Raw genomic sequence first — 15,156 nt, forward strand, 5'->3', positions numbered from 1 at the left:
AAGGGTCCTGTACATTTGAGATACATATGTGATCTATTGATGAGCTAAATCTGGCCTACCAGTAATAAATTTTTTAGTTTTTTTTTTAATTGATTCCAAGCAGTAGTGATACATACATCCACATAGTTTTAGGGTGTGTGTGTGGGGGGAGGTGGGGAGGCATATTCGTTGGTGTTTAGGGATTACTCCTGGCTCTCTGCTCAGGTATCCAGGCATTGCTCATGGGACTTTATATGGTGCCTGGCATCAGGGATCGAAGCTTGTTTTTTTTTTTCAAAACAAGTGCTTACCCATGTACTGCCTCTCTGGCCTCCATAGGAGTAATGATTTTTAAGCCAAATTATAACAGGTTAGATATCTTATGGAATACGGTTTCTTATTCTATTTCAGCTGAAATTTTTGTTTTTGAGCCACACAGGGCAGTTCAGGTTTTACCCCTTGTCCTTAGGGGTCACTCCTATGGGCAGGGCTCAGGGAATCATATGTGGAGCTGGGGATCAAACACAGGTTGGCCACATGCAAGGCAAGTGTCCTACTCCCTATGCTATTGCTCCAGCCCCTCAATTTTTAAATGCAGTAATTTTGAGTGAAATTAATACAGCCAGTTGAGATTTTGACAGCCTATAAAGGAAATGTGAGTAACTGGATCATTAGGAGGTATTACTTGAAGTCAGCTATAATTAAAATAAAACATACTTCATGAATTTTGCACATTTCCCCATGCTCTAGGCCTATAGCAATTCAGTAAGAAGCACATTTGGGGGCCCCAGGGGGTGTTTCCCAAGCAGAGCTCAATAGGTCAATTCTCAGTCAACCAGGCAAGTACCTGAGGATGCTGTGCTGCTCTGGCCCTGTGATGTTGGGGGTGCTGAGGATACCCTGTTGGTGTCCAGGGGCCTCCAGGGCCACCCCCAACAGTGCTCAGGGGCCATGTGACACCGGGAGTCAAGTCCGAGTCAGGTTCCTACTATCTCCTGGCCCCAGTATGAAGCATGTTTTAAGCATAGTGTGAATCTTTGCCTTGCTCCTCTCTGCTTTTTTATTTTGTGTGGCAAGCCTGCAGTACCTACCAGGCGCCCCTCCCCTGTTTCTATACTTATTTCATCATCCTGGTATTGCTCTTCTCTTTAGTAAAGCAAGCAAAGATCACCTTAAATGAATTCCCGGCCTTTACTCGAGTGTCTGTAATACGGACTAAGAAGCACCGCCTCTTATCTTGACAGACTGCTTGAGCCCCTGCCTGTGTATGTTTCTGGGGAGGTTGCCGGGTTGTTCTGGCTCTAAACCTTAAACAAACCACCTGAGATCTGGGAGGGCCTACCTGGAAGCTTTCCCTCTCCAGACCCTTACAGCATTTATGAAATTCCTCTCCCTTGGCCCACTGCACAAGATCAGTCCTTGAAGGAATGGCAGTGCCTCAGGGACGTTCTGGTCTAACCTTTCCTAACTTTCCCTAAAGTCATCCTGGGACTCAGGACTCTTGACCTAAAATCATTCTGGGATGATGGCAATGATTGTTTTTGGTAAAGCACCTTATTCTCTCCCCACCCTGATACCAACACTCCAAAGGTCTTTCTAAGATACTTGGTTATTTGTAGAATTTAAAGGCTTTGGTTTGTTTCAGTGAGAAATAAAAAAAAAAAAGTACCTATAGCAGACAAAAATAAAAAAAGAAAATGTCAACCGGGAGGTGGCTCTAAAGGCTGGAGTTTAGGCTTTGCATGCAGGAGCCCTGGGCTTGCTCCCTGGAACCACACTGTCTGCCCCCAGCACACTCTGCATGGCCCCCCAGATACTGAGCTAGAAGTAGCTCCTGAGTGCGGGAGTGTGCGGGGGTGGGGTGGGGGCACCTCTCAAGAAAAAAGAAAGAAGTGCAAATGGCAGATGCACAGGCTTCGGTTTCCTCTAGAGCACACAGTGCAGCAATTTATAGAGAAATACAGGCTCATGTCAGGACAGACCGTCTTGTCACAGTGCGTTGAGGCGCCTCATTTTCTGTAATTACTTCTTTATCACTCCTTTTCATATTTTAAAAGTGATAGTATGCAACAATATCCTTTTTTTCACTTTATATATTTTTATATGATTTTAATTAATGACAAATAGATTTACGTCATTTAAAAAGATGGTTGATTAGATGCCCTATAATTCACTTCACTATTGTTTTAAACCTAGGTAGTTTCTGTTTTTTTTTTTTTTTTAATACTTAACAAACATAGATGCAAGGAATGTCTATATACATATATTTTACATACTTTTACAAATATTCCAATAGGATATTAACCTTGTGATGTGTGAGTCGCAGTGCTATTTTTCTAGTTAGTTTTTTATGGCTTTTGTTGTTTTTTACTAACCAGAATAAGTAAAATGATGCTTCTGAATTTTGCCAGCCATCCAAGAATACAGTCAGTGCTCTCTTGATTTGCTGCTGCTATTTTAGAGTAAACCATGAAGTAACCGAGAACTTATTTATGCTATTTTATTATTTATTAAGTTTTTAACTGAGACTCTGTGGTTTGCAATGATAGTAGTAATCAATGGTTTTTCATGCAAAAAATTCCAACACAATATCCAACCCAATTTACCCCTTCCTTCTCCTCAGGATTTAAGGCCCCTCTCTTCCAAGTTCTCCCCCACCTACTCAATTATGTGGACCAGTTCTCCCATTATAAATTTGCCCTTGGACTCTTGTTGCTGTCTTGCTGTATACCTTTAAGTCCCAGAAAGAAATAGTAATTTAAGAAGTTGCTAAGGTAAAAATTATATTTAATATTGAGTCCGTTAGAATTGAAATTTTGGTTTGGTTCATTATTCTTGAAAGCACCCTGGGTAAACTGATAGATAACAAGAATTATTCAGTAATAAAACTGACATATTTTAGGATTGACATTCAACATTTTAGACATGTGGTGTTCACATTCATCAGCATTTCCCCCCCAAACCTTTTGGTGGTAAATTGTTATTATGTAAAAAAAAATTAATGTGTATTTTTTGGGAGGTAGGGGGCTTGGGTTACACAGGGTGATGCTTAAGGGTCACTCTTGACTCTTTAACTCAGGAATTATTCATGGTGGGCTTGGGGGACCATCAGCGATACTGGGGATTAAATCCAGGTTAGCCTAGTGCAAGGCAAACGCCCTACTCAGCCCCTAATGTGTATTTTAATCCAATTAAGTAAACCCTTTTATAAAGTAAGTAGTTACTCTAATTAATCTGATATAAAACTATGCACTTAAAGTATTAAGTAGATCTTTATATTGTTTAAAAGTTTTAAAGTTACTAGTAAAATCTCAGCTATATTTTATTAACTTCAGATGAGATGGGAGTATTAAAGATTTTGCTTTCTTCTTCCTTGATTTTGGGAAGGTTTGAGACGAACAGCCTATTTTATCGTATGGAGTTTATATACACCTATAATTTGCTTGTAATATTAAGTCATAAAACTAACCCAATAAGCTTTTTTTCTTCCTGGCTTTGTAGTATACTTCACCTCGCAGTGGTATCTTCTGAGTAAACCATCAGTCTGTGCTTAGTTAGCATGTGGTGAGTGAAGAATAACATGTCCTGTGTCTTTTGTGCAAAAATCAAATGTATTGCATGCTACTAACCATCTCACTGGACTTCTTCTCTTCTTTCTTTTAGTAATTCTATGTTTGATTATGCTTTGGGTTAATATGGGTATTTTCTGTTCATTCTGAATGATTAATAATAATGAATAATCAGTACCACTAGTAAGGAGTCTTAAAATTCTAGGAAATTTTATTTCTTTAAATTGTACTTGAAAGTTGCAGAATTGTACTTGAAAATTTTGTCAAGGAATACCAAAAATCACCTATGTACTTCCTATTCCCTTCTTTATTAATTTCCCAAGAATGGTGTTCAAAACTAAAGATTGTGAGAGAGGGAAATTAAAAATATTTTAGATAAAAGTGAAATGATATACTTCATGAATCCAGAAGTTAATATTTATTTGCCGTATAGACAACTCAGAAATGACAAAAGCTAGTATTATTGCTCGTAAGATGTGTGTCATTGTCCTTAGGATCACACATTGACCACATTTGTCCTGGTGAGAACCTTAGGTACCCTAGTTTCACTGAGTGTGATTGTTTCTAATTAGCATTATTGCAGTGAAGTGCAGGCAGCTGAAGTGTTCTATATTGTGGTTGACTTTCTTCACCATTTAGACACCCCTTCAATCACTTCCACATGTTTATAATAGCTTCTTTTAGCACCCTCTAAAATTTAGGGTACATTTTAGCCACAAACATTCCTAGAATTTTCACATGTCACAAATTAGATAGATTATAATCTTATAATTAAAATTTATAATTATATACTTATAGTCTTATAATTAAAGATTCTCTGTGGCCATTAATTCAGCAAGTATTCAGCTAGCAGTACCAAAGTTTAAAATGCCAGTATGCAGCATTTCTCTTTTCAGCCTTTTAGCTCTAAAAATCCTCTGTGCTGGAGCAATAGTACAACAGGTAAGGCACTTGCCTTGCACGTGACCAACGCAGGTTCTGTCCCTCACCCCACATATGGTCCTCTGAGCCGCATCAGGAGTGATTCCTGAGCACCTCCAGGTGTGGCCCCTAAACAAAGTATCCGTTATGCCTACATTTGAATTTTACTTTGATTTTAATATTTCTATCCATTAACTTGTCCTAGTGTTGCGTCTGGAACAGTGTTCCCTGAAGTGGGCAGTACTGCCTTGTGCAGGCTGTTGGCACAGTCCAGGGAGGAAGCTAGTGGCTTCAGGTCGAATTGGGAGGCCAAGTAAATTTGGGAATCTTCGATTTAGAGCTATCATTTGCCATGTCAATCCCATATTAATCCAAATAATTCCTGGATTTTTTTTTTTTAATACTGCCGTAGCTACTACATTATGTTTGTTGATAAATCACTGTATTTCAGTGCTGTCATTTGCCACTGAGAATAGATACCTTGCAGCATTTCTGCTGATTGTCTACCTCCTCTTCTTTTGGTTTGGAGAATTTCAAATTTAGGATTGTAAACATATGGGCCAGAAAGATAGCACAGTGGGGTAAGGCTTTTGCCTCGGCCCAGAGCAGGACAAAGCCCTGAGGGCAGCTCATTGTGCCCCCCCAGCCCCTAGCCACGCCCCTCCCCCCCCACACAAGATTACAGATAGCACAGTGGACACCCTCTTGCTTTTCCAACCTATCTATCTATCTATCTATCTATCTATCTATCTATCTATCTATCTATCTATCTATCTATCTATTCTCTGTAATATTTGACAGTTATTCACTAACATTTTTACAAGTATTTGACAATTAATTGCAAGATCCTTTTTTATCTAGATCCTTTTTATCTCATGTCTAAAATAAGAGCACTTCTCTACATAATTACACAGTAACAGCATTTGCCATTTTCTCGTAGGATGTAGTAAATATTTCACGTTTTTCTATAATGTCCTTCATAATTTTTTAGATCCCAGGCCCTTGCATTTCATCGTCATGTTTTTTTTTTTTTCTAGTTTATTTCAAACTAGGAAGGTTCTCACCAGCCCTACTGTCTTTCATGACCTTGACCTTGTTCAACAGGATTGAATCCTGCATGATTTTTTTTCCTGCTCTAGCAGCTCAAGCTAAAGTTTCAGAGTTGTGACAAAGGAATTGGAATATAGCAGAAACTTTTCTTCTCTTCTCGAGGTTTTGAGGGTCAACATGATTGTAGTCAGTCTTATAAACATTATGGTATTGGGAATATATTATCAATAGTGGTCTGCTTACAAATTGAGAATTTAAAGCTTTCCACGGAAATACTATGGAAAGTTTGTCTTTTTGCTTTATGTTATCAGTTTATTTATTTTTATGGGTTTTAAAGGAACTTTTTAAGTTGGGTTGGGGGCACCTTTCTAGAAGAGCATGGGGCCCAGAGGCTACCCCTGGTGATACTTGGTTGGGCTGAGCAGACCCAGTGGGTGCTGTCTGGTGCTGCCTCTTCTTGTTGCTGTGGCCACACCCTGCCGTGGTGCCAGGGCCCTGCGCAGGCGAGAGTGTGCTCCCGCTCTTTGCTCTGTCTTCTCATTCAGCCTCCCTGGCATTTTTTAATTAATTTTTTTTTTTTTATCTTCAAACTCAAGAGCCTGGCAAGCTCCCCGTGGTGTATTCGATATGCCAAATACAGTAACAATAACAGTCTCACTCCCCTGACCCCGAAAAGAGCCTCCAATCATTGGGAAAGATGAGTAAGGAGAGGCTGCTAAAATCTCAGGTCTGGGACCAATGGAGACATTACTGGTGCCCGCTTGAGTAAATCGATGAACAACAGGATGACAGTGATACAGTGATCTTCAAACTGCAATCTGAAGGTTTAGCATCATTTCTCATAGTATTTCAAGTTTTCTTTTAATTAAGTCTTTTCATTTTATAAGAAAGCTTTTCTTATCAAAATGCTGTTTTTTGCTGCCACCCTACCAGGCATTTCCATACATCATACTCCATATGAAAATCGCACTTTGGGGACAAGGGAGTTGTTCCCTCTTTAGACTGAAGAGCTGCAGCCCTGTGAGAGTCCAGATCATCGTGTTACTCTGATGATTCTCTCAGTATGGCTGAGTAAGCCTTCAGCCAACGATGCAGTGCCTAACTCCACTGTGAACACACTCGTGCACATACACACACACATGCACACGCACGCACATGGTTTTCCTGATTGCTGACTCCTTGCTGACTACAGGTTAGATCAGACAAGAAAATTAAGTTTTAGAGGATTCCTTTAGCGTTTGGTGTAGTCTCCTTCACTCCTAGACCATAGAATACAATTTTATTTTAAAGGGAAGAAACAAATTGGCCTCCAAAGTTGTTTCTTAATGTTTTTTTTTTCTTCTCTATCCTCTTTTCTTTTCCAGGGCTGGCTCCGACCCTCATCGTGACGAGCTGGGGGAGTGACGGTGGCAGGAGTGGGAATCTGCACTTTGCTGATCTCTGAGAATGAAGCTGGCATTCAGGGCCCCTCGGGAAGCCAGAAGACCAGGGACACTTGGACGTCGGCCCGCACAGATGTGCAGCCTGCCTCTAAAGTAGACTAATTCAGTGCAGACTTGGTGACAGTCATTGTTTCAGATTTTTTTGGGGGGGTTGGGAAGAGTTTTATGTTGTTTAAAAGATTTTTGAAAAACTTAACCTGGTTTATGGGCTCACTTAATGTTCCTTTTTTCATTCTTCTTCTTCCTCTTTTTAAAGAGCTGCTTGTCTTTCCTATTTATTTTTAGGATGATTTTTAAAAAAGACTTGTGCAATACATTTTGAGGTGAAACTTAGTGGATTTTTTTTCCCTGATAAGTTAGAGCATTTAATTGACTACTTTATCCTGATTGATTTGTTGAATACTTGCTAAAGACTAGTTCTTTAAGCTTTGACATATGATAAATCCAAACAGCAGTACCTCATTGTTTACCTAGCTTTTGTACTTATATTTTTCAGAGGAGAAAAAAATACTACTGTAAATTGTAAATAGCCAATACATAAACTGTATTGTATGCAAATTTGTGACTTGGCAATGTCATCTTGGAAAAACAGATAAATAAAGTTTATTTACTATATAAAATTTTCTGATTGTGCTCTTTCTAAATTAAAATCAATTTCAAAGTGAAAAATTTAGGTTCTAGGTAGGTAACATAAGGAGAAACTATTTGTCAGGCTGACTAAATGCAGAACATTTCTACATATTTTAAAAATTAATTTTTTGGGGGGGCTCCTATGAGGTGCTCTGGGAATAAAGGGCCCCTGCCAATGATTCTTGGCTAGGTGGGGGGTTACCTGGGCTGTCCCAGAGGTGTTCTGCATGGGATCAGCCACATGCAGAGAATGTGCCATAACCCCTATACTGTCCCTTCAGAACCTCAAAATTTTTTTATCACATTCAAAATTATCATTACTCCAAATCAGAAGTCTGGACAAAAAAGGAGCACTTCATAGTATGTAATTTAGAACTCTGTCAACTTGGGGGGACAAGTGTATCAAAGAGTATAAAGGCAGCAAACTTTCTCTGCACAGGGCCATAGAGGAACTATTTGAGTTTTATAAGCTATACAGTCTCTGTCACAGCATCTTAGCTCTGTGTCTGTGGCATGAAAACAGAGACAATACATAAATGAATGCACAAAGCTATGGTCTAGTCCGACTTTCTTTCCTAAGTACACTGGATTCGGCTTGCAGGTCATAGTTTGCCAGCCACCAAGGAAACCAGTGAGCTGGATTTGAAGTGTGGAGTCGGGAGAAGACATGGTCATCTATGACTACAGAAGAGTAGCTCAGCCAGGGTAGAGCGATAGCACAGCGGGTAGGGCGTTTGCCTTGCACAAGGCCGACCCGGGTTTTATTCCCAGCATCCCATATGGTCCCCTGATCACTGCCAGGAGTCATTCCTGAGTGCAGGGCCGGGAGTAACCCGTGTGCATTGCCGGGTGTGACCCAAAAAGAAAAATAGAGTACCTCATCTTTCTCCACTGCAGCCTGCAATCCCTCTTTTAGAAAAAGGCCCAGCAAACTCAGTGAGTTCAACACATTCCGTATAACTTGTTCCGGCGAGAAAGAGAAAGCTTCACAATGTGCTCACGGCCTCAGGTCAGGCTGGACCCCATCTCGAAAGTCTCTTGTTAGCACAACCCTGATTGGTGCCTAGGAAAAGGCAATTTTTCCAGTAATGCTGAGGGATGTGTTGGTGTCTTTGGACCTCGACTGTCATTCTCTGGTGAATACTGCAGACTAAGAAACAGATGGGTCCCGGCTGAGGGTCAGTGCAGGGCCACAAAGAGAGTGAGCTGCCATCCCAGGCTTCGGTCCAGATGCTGAACACTGAATCCAAGACTCTCTCCAAAACCTCAGGCCTGCAGCACACAAAACAGTTGATGCAGTAAAGTTATAGCCAAGTAATAAACAATGCACTTTGAAAGGTAATAGATATTGGCAAGAAGGTACTTTTGAACGTCCTTTGAACAAAAATTTCACTTGTATCTATGGTATTTATTTTTAATTTAGGACTGTCATTTGCGTTGGAAGTAATTTTAAGAAGCTTTGAAAGCTTCCGGGCGGCCGTGCAACCTCTTATAGTCTAGCCCACTGATGTGCCTAAAGGAGCACATGTGTTTGGTTTTAACATACTTGCTTGTATTCTCCGATATATATTCCCCGTCCTTCTCAGAGAGCCCGGCAAGCTACCGAGAGTATCCTGCTTGCACAGAAGAGCCTGGCAAGTCCCCTGTGGCATATTCAATATGCCGAAAACAGTAACAATAACAGGTCTCATTCCCCTGACCCTGAAAGAGCCTCCAGTCGTTGGGGAAGATGAGTAAGAAGAGGCTGCTAAAATCTCAGGGCTGGGATAAATGGAGACATTACTGGTGCCTGCTTGAGCAAATCAATGAACAGCGGGATGACAGTGATAATTTTAAGAGTCACTTCAGGTCTGATGGGTTTTGTTGACTTGTGTTTTAGTCTGTTGGGGTGCCATGACAAATAAATGCCTTATAGTGGGTGGTTGTCTAAAGCAGGCAGTTACTTCCCAGAGTTCTGGAGACTGTGGTGGCCCCAGCCTGGGACGGGCAGGCTCTGAGTTGGCGAGGACCTGCCTCTCTGCTCTTAGCTCCGGCACTGAAGAGTCACAAGAGAGAAGAGCTTTCATGGGTTGCCTGTGAATCTATTTACCTCGTCATGAGGGCTCAGTCCTCTTGACCTAATCCCTTCCCAGAGAGTCCTCTCTCCTAGCCACGAGGGCTAACATTGAACATAATTGTGGAGGAAGATGGACAGTAGTTGGAGCACCTGCTTCACATGCTCCTGACCTGGGTTCGATTTCCCAGACCACGTGTTTCCCTGGCATTACTGGGCATTGCCCTGGAGGCCCCTGAACACCTCTGGGGGGTGGGGGGGGCGCCCTGGTATCTCCAGCACCACAGGGCTTGGGTGTCACTGCATCCTCAGACGTTTGCACTGAACCACCGTCACAGTTGTCTGAGAATCAATGGTGGGAGTCCAGGGACTCCTGAGTACCACTTTTAATAAGAAAGAAAATGACCAAGAACAGTGAGTGGGCGGGACGGCACTGTCCGTGCTGTCAAGAGCGCCTCCTTCCTCCTCTCCCCAGGATTGACTGGGGAATGAGTGTGGAGCAGCAGGTCCCCACACAGCCTCTCTGTCCCCCTTCTCCCCTTCTTCCCACCTCCCCTTCCCCCCAGTCCTCACCCCCCCAATCTCACAAGCCCCAGGTGTGGGAGAAGCAGGCTTGATAGGAGCAGTGAGCAGCTGGAAAATCCCCCTGGAATGGATGATGAACTGAGCCCCTTAGGGCACCCATGGCAGCTTTTTCTCATTCCCGGTCGCTTGTCTCATGCCAGTGGGGCACAGAGCAAACCACTGAGTTTGGCAACTTAAAATAAGCCCCGGGTTCAGCTCTGGAGTATGTGCTGGTCCCTGACTCAGGCTGCACATTGCTGACCTGGTGGGGCTTGGTCACATGCTGGGGGTGGGGGCTGGGGCTGAGGGAGGCTGGACTTGCTGCTGCGGGTCTGTGAGCCTCTGCAGGCTGGGCAGCTGCGCGCATGGCAGAGGGCGGGACTCCGCATGGCCACACTGCAGCTTCGGCTTCCATCACGACCATCACAACCAACACCAGACTCAGGATGGAGATGCGGGGAATCCACACTACTCACACAGCACGTGGTAAGAGGGGCATGTGCAGGGAGACGGTGAGGCTTGGGGTGTGGGGCCTCCTCAGTAGTCCACCACCAGCCAACCAAGTTCATACATGACAGCAAACCTCTTTGCCATCACATGGTAAACGGTGTCTTCAAATTAGGCGTCGTGAAGCCCTGGCGTTCCCTGGGGAGGACAGAGGCGGCGCTCTGGAGCACCTGCTTTCCCGTGTGGTCTGGCCCACTTCTCTTTCATATTTTAAGGGGATACACAAGATTAAACCACGGTGTCTAAAATAAATGGTTTTTTATTTTTATTTTTATTTTTTGCTTTTTGGGTCACATCCAGCAATGCACAGGGGTCACTCCTAGCTCTTCACTCAGGAATCACCCCTGGTGGTGCTCAGGGGACCATATGGGATGCTGGGATTTGAACCCGGGTCGGCCGCGTGCAAGGCAAACGCCCTAACTGCTGTGCTATCACTCCAGCCCCAATAAATGGTTTTTTAAAAGATGTTTGCAAAAGGACTTTTGCCACCAAAAAAGCTCTATAAAACACTCTCCCTTGAATGGACTCAAATTACTAGGAGAAGGGACTTTTTTTTTTTTTTTTTTGCTTTTTGGGTCACACCTAGTAATGCACAGGGATTACTCCTGGCTCTGCACTCAGGAACCACTCCTGGTGGTACTCAGAGGACCACATGGTATGCTGGCAATCGAACCCGGGTCGGCCGTGTGCAAAGCAAACGCCCTACCCGCTATGCTATTGCTCCAGTCCACGGGTTGCCTACATGTAAGAAGTTGCTTTTATAGTCAGGTGCTTGGGAAAATGTGAGCATAGTTTTCTCTGGGAGTATGAGCACTCTACCTTGAGCCTCTGTTTATGCAGTTACCAGGATAATTTTGAATTTAGAATTAAATATGAATGCTACAATCACATGAGGTCATAGTTCTAATCTTACGGGGTTACTTGTATTTGTAAGATAATTTGACATGTTAAATTAGTGAATAAGTTAGCCCAGGGATTGAGTTTTTTTTGTTTTGTTTTGGTGTCACTGGTGATGCTTGGTTGGGGTCTGGCATTCCTGGTGGTGTCAGGAATAGGACCCAGGGCTTTCACATGCAAAGCCTGAGCTCCAATCTACTGAGCCCCCCACCCCTTCCAGCCCCTGGGGATTTGCTTTTAAATTTATGGTTGAGGACTTAGTTTAGATTTGTGATTTTAAGATGAATCTTTATCATAAGAATTTAAAGCAACATTGGAATATTTATGATAACAATAAAAACCCCTTTTATAAGTTTACTCAGATTTATCATCTTGGGTAAATAAGTAATTATTTACATGAAAGGCCTTTTGAATCAGGTAAATAAGTGAAATAAAGGCAATAAAGTGTGATGAACTCATTTAAAACTATTAAGTTAAAAGAAACTTAATGCAATTTTAAAACCTCCTTCAAACAATTGCTTGAAGTTTGATAGATTTATAGTTAACAATAATTAGAGTTCTAAGCTGAACTTAGTTTTAAAAGCCTCGTACATTGTGACATTAATAAATCTTTAAAAGTTCGTCTTTTAAAGAAACTTTCTCAAATCTCTCTGCAGAATGACAAAAGAAATTTTTCTCCTATATCCCAAAGCCTTATTTTTTTTCTCATATGATTTGTTCGGAGTGTTATTATTTGGTTTTTTTTCATGGTGCCAACATGGAACCCAGGACCTCACACACCTGAAACTCATGCCCTGCCACTGAACCACACATCCTCTGGTGCTGTTTTAGGTGACTGATGTTCTGGGGTGTCTAGTAGATTTGGCTGACCTGTGAAGGACAAATAGGATGTTGGAGGCTGGACCGAGTTTCCCTTTGTTTACCTCTGCCTGGATTTGTTTGCTGTGAGGTGTGTGCGGGTGGGAGAAGGTGGAAGGACCACGTTTGCACCCTGAGAAGTGTGGGTAGTCTGTGTCTTTCCCTCTGATCTCCCCGGTATGCCCTGATTGGGGGTTCCCTTAGGCTGGCACCACTCTCTGCCTACTGCTGAGGACCCTTCCTCCCCAGCCAGGCTTCTGCTCTGGGGGCATCCTCAGTGGTTCAGCTGAGGTCCTGGAGGTCCCGGGGCTGGAGCAGGCGCCTCACTCCCCATGGCCAGCATCTTCTCCCCAGTGCCCTGCAGCTCGTCCTGGTGCCCCTGAGCTCACCTTGGGGTCCTCCTGAATCCCAAGAACACACACCCCATCTACCTCTCACTTCCCCTTCTGTTACTTAATGTCCATCCACTTGACCTTCATCTTCCTGAAGTCTAGGACAGTTGCTTTCTTACACACATATTTTTATGTGTTAGTATTCTGTTAATATTATTACACCTCACTCTTATTTTTAGTATTCCTATGCATGTGTGTCTTTTATGAAAAAAAAAAAACACCACCTAAAATCTAGAACTAGACTGTGGCTCAGCAGTTGAGCCACAACTTGTGTGTACCTTGTGTGTGTGAGACCCTCAGGTTTGGTGTGTGGGCCCTAGATTCCTGGGTGCAGTGTCAGCTTTGGTCCTTTTGGAGGTGAAAGCTGGACTCGCTTTGGAGGAGGAAAAGAGACCCTATTGGCCTGAGGTCCTCACACTGGTGACATCTCCCGGGATGTTGAGGGTCTTCCTGTGTGCTCGGCATTGCTACATTTCAAAACCAAATAGGCAATTTCCCCTCTTGTTTTAGGAGATGGGAGTGGGTTTGGCAAACACCTAGATCTGCAGTTTGATGGGGTTTGGTGGGGCCTGGGAGGCTCCTATGAACTCGTGTTCACATTCAGACTGACTCTCCAGCCTCCAGCAAGCCAGACCCTGATGCTGATCTCTGGGTGGTCTTTCTTGGTTTGAAGATCGGTCTGTACTTCCAAGAATTGTGGGGTAGCAAAGAACACAGAAGAGTATGAAGTCTGATGGGTGGGGAAGGTGAATAAACAGAGTCAGAATTAAACGTCAGAGCTACAACAGTGTTCTACCGTGAGCCACATCAGACTGGCAGATGGTCTGTCAATTCACATCTGTGGCCACGGAATTTATGGTCTCTTGTTACAACAGTGAAAGGAAACAAGAGCGCTCATCACATGCATGGTTTCCAAAGTCCCGTGTTCTCCTTTTAACTTCCTTGCTAGTGTCCTTTGTGACTACCACTGTCACTGTCATCCCGTTGCTCATCGATTTGCTTGAATGGGCACCAGTAATGTCTCCATTGTGAGACTTGTTACTGTTTTTGGCATATCGAATACGCCACAGGTAGCTTGCTAGGCTCTGCCGTGTGGGCGCGATACTCTCGGTAGCTTGCTGAATTGTCCGAGAGGGGCAAAGGAATTGAACCCAGGTCATCCGCGTGCAAGGCAAATGCCCTACCGGCTGGGCTGTTGCTGCAGCCCCTTGTGACACACACCTTTAAAATGTTGGAGCTGGTCTGCAATGCTGTGGTCTGGTCACTTCTGCTATTTGGGTGATAGGTGAGAAACCCATATCTAGCCCATGATTACAAAGACTGCTGTTGGCACTGGTTGGCACAGGCTGGCACCATCTGACACAGGTTGGTACTATCTGACACAAGCTTCACTGGTTGACACCACCAGATACAGGTTGGCATGGACTGGCATCAGCTGGCACAGATTGACATAGACCAGCACCAGTTGGCACCATTTGGTATGGCCTGCACTAGACCACGCCATCTGGCACATATTGGCACAGACTGACACTGTTTAGCACCAGCTAGCATGGACTAGCACAAGCTGGCACTGTCTGACATAACTGAAATGGATTGGTGCCATCTGGCACCACTTGACATGGGTTGGCACCACTTGGCAAGACAAGTTCAAGATGGCACTGATTGGAACAAACTGGCACCACCTGGAGTGGACTGTTATAGGTTGACACAGACTGGCATCATTTGGCACAGATTGATACAGACTGGCACTGCTTAGCACAAATTGGCACTCTGGCACTAATTGGCACAGTCTGGCACTGTGGCACAAGTTAACATGGATTGGCAACACCTGGAACCAGTTGGTATGGATTAGCAGCATCTTGCACTAGTTGGCATGGACTGGCACAGGTAGGCAAAATCAACATGAACTGGCGTCAGTTGGCACTATACAGCACAGGCTAACAAAGCTGGCATCTGTTGGCAGGTTGATATTGGTTGGCACCATTTGGCACAGGATGGCATGGAGTGGCATCAATTGGCACTACCTGACCTCACTTGGCAAGACTAACAATAGTTGTCATTGCCTGGCATAGACTGGCATGGCCTTGAACAACTTGGCACTGGATGACACAAACTAGCACTGGTTAGCACAGAGCAGTACTGTCTGGCACCAGTTGCCAAGTACTGGTACAACAGACAGACTGGCAAGTCAGACATGCACTGGCACTAGTTGGCACTGATTGACACAGACTGGCACACTTCAACTGCAGTGCTTGCACATGACTCACCTGTGGTGCTCACATTCTGGTGCTCCT

The 15,156-nt window shown here is 43.6% G+C and overlaps 1 protein-coding gene across 1 annotated transcript in view; it reads left to right on the forward strand.

Moving 5' to 3' along the window:
• Positions 1–7,575, forward strand: part of GOLGA4 (golgin A4) — a 110,950-nt gene extending 103,375 nt beyond the window's left edge. Inside the window, exons 25-26 of the mRNA XM_055134558.1 lie at positions 3,481–3,543; positions 6,884–7,575. Coding sequence (XP_054990533.1) covers positions 3,481–3,510 — 30 coding nt within the window. The 3' untranslated portion in view covers positions 3,511–3,543; positions 6,884–7,575. The remainder of the gene's footprint in view (positions 1–3,480; positions 3,544–6,883) is intronic.
• The last annotated feature ends 7,581 nt before the right edge of the window (positions 7,576–15,156 follow it).

This window comes from Sorex araneus, chromosome 4, assembly GCF_027595985.1.
Source record: "Sorex araneus isolate mSorAra2 chromosome 4, mSorAra2.pri, whole genome shotgun sequence".
Lineage (NCBI taxonomy): Eukaryota > Metazoa > Chordata > Mammalia > Eulipotyphla > Soricidae > Sorex > Sorex araneus.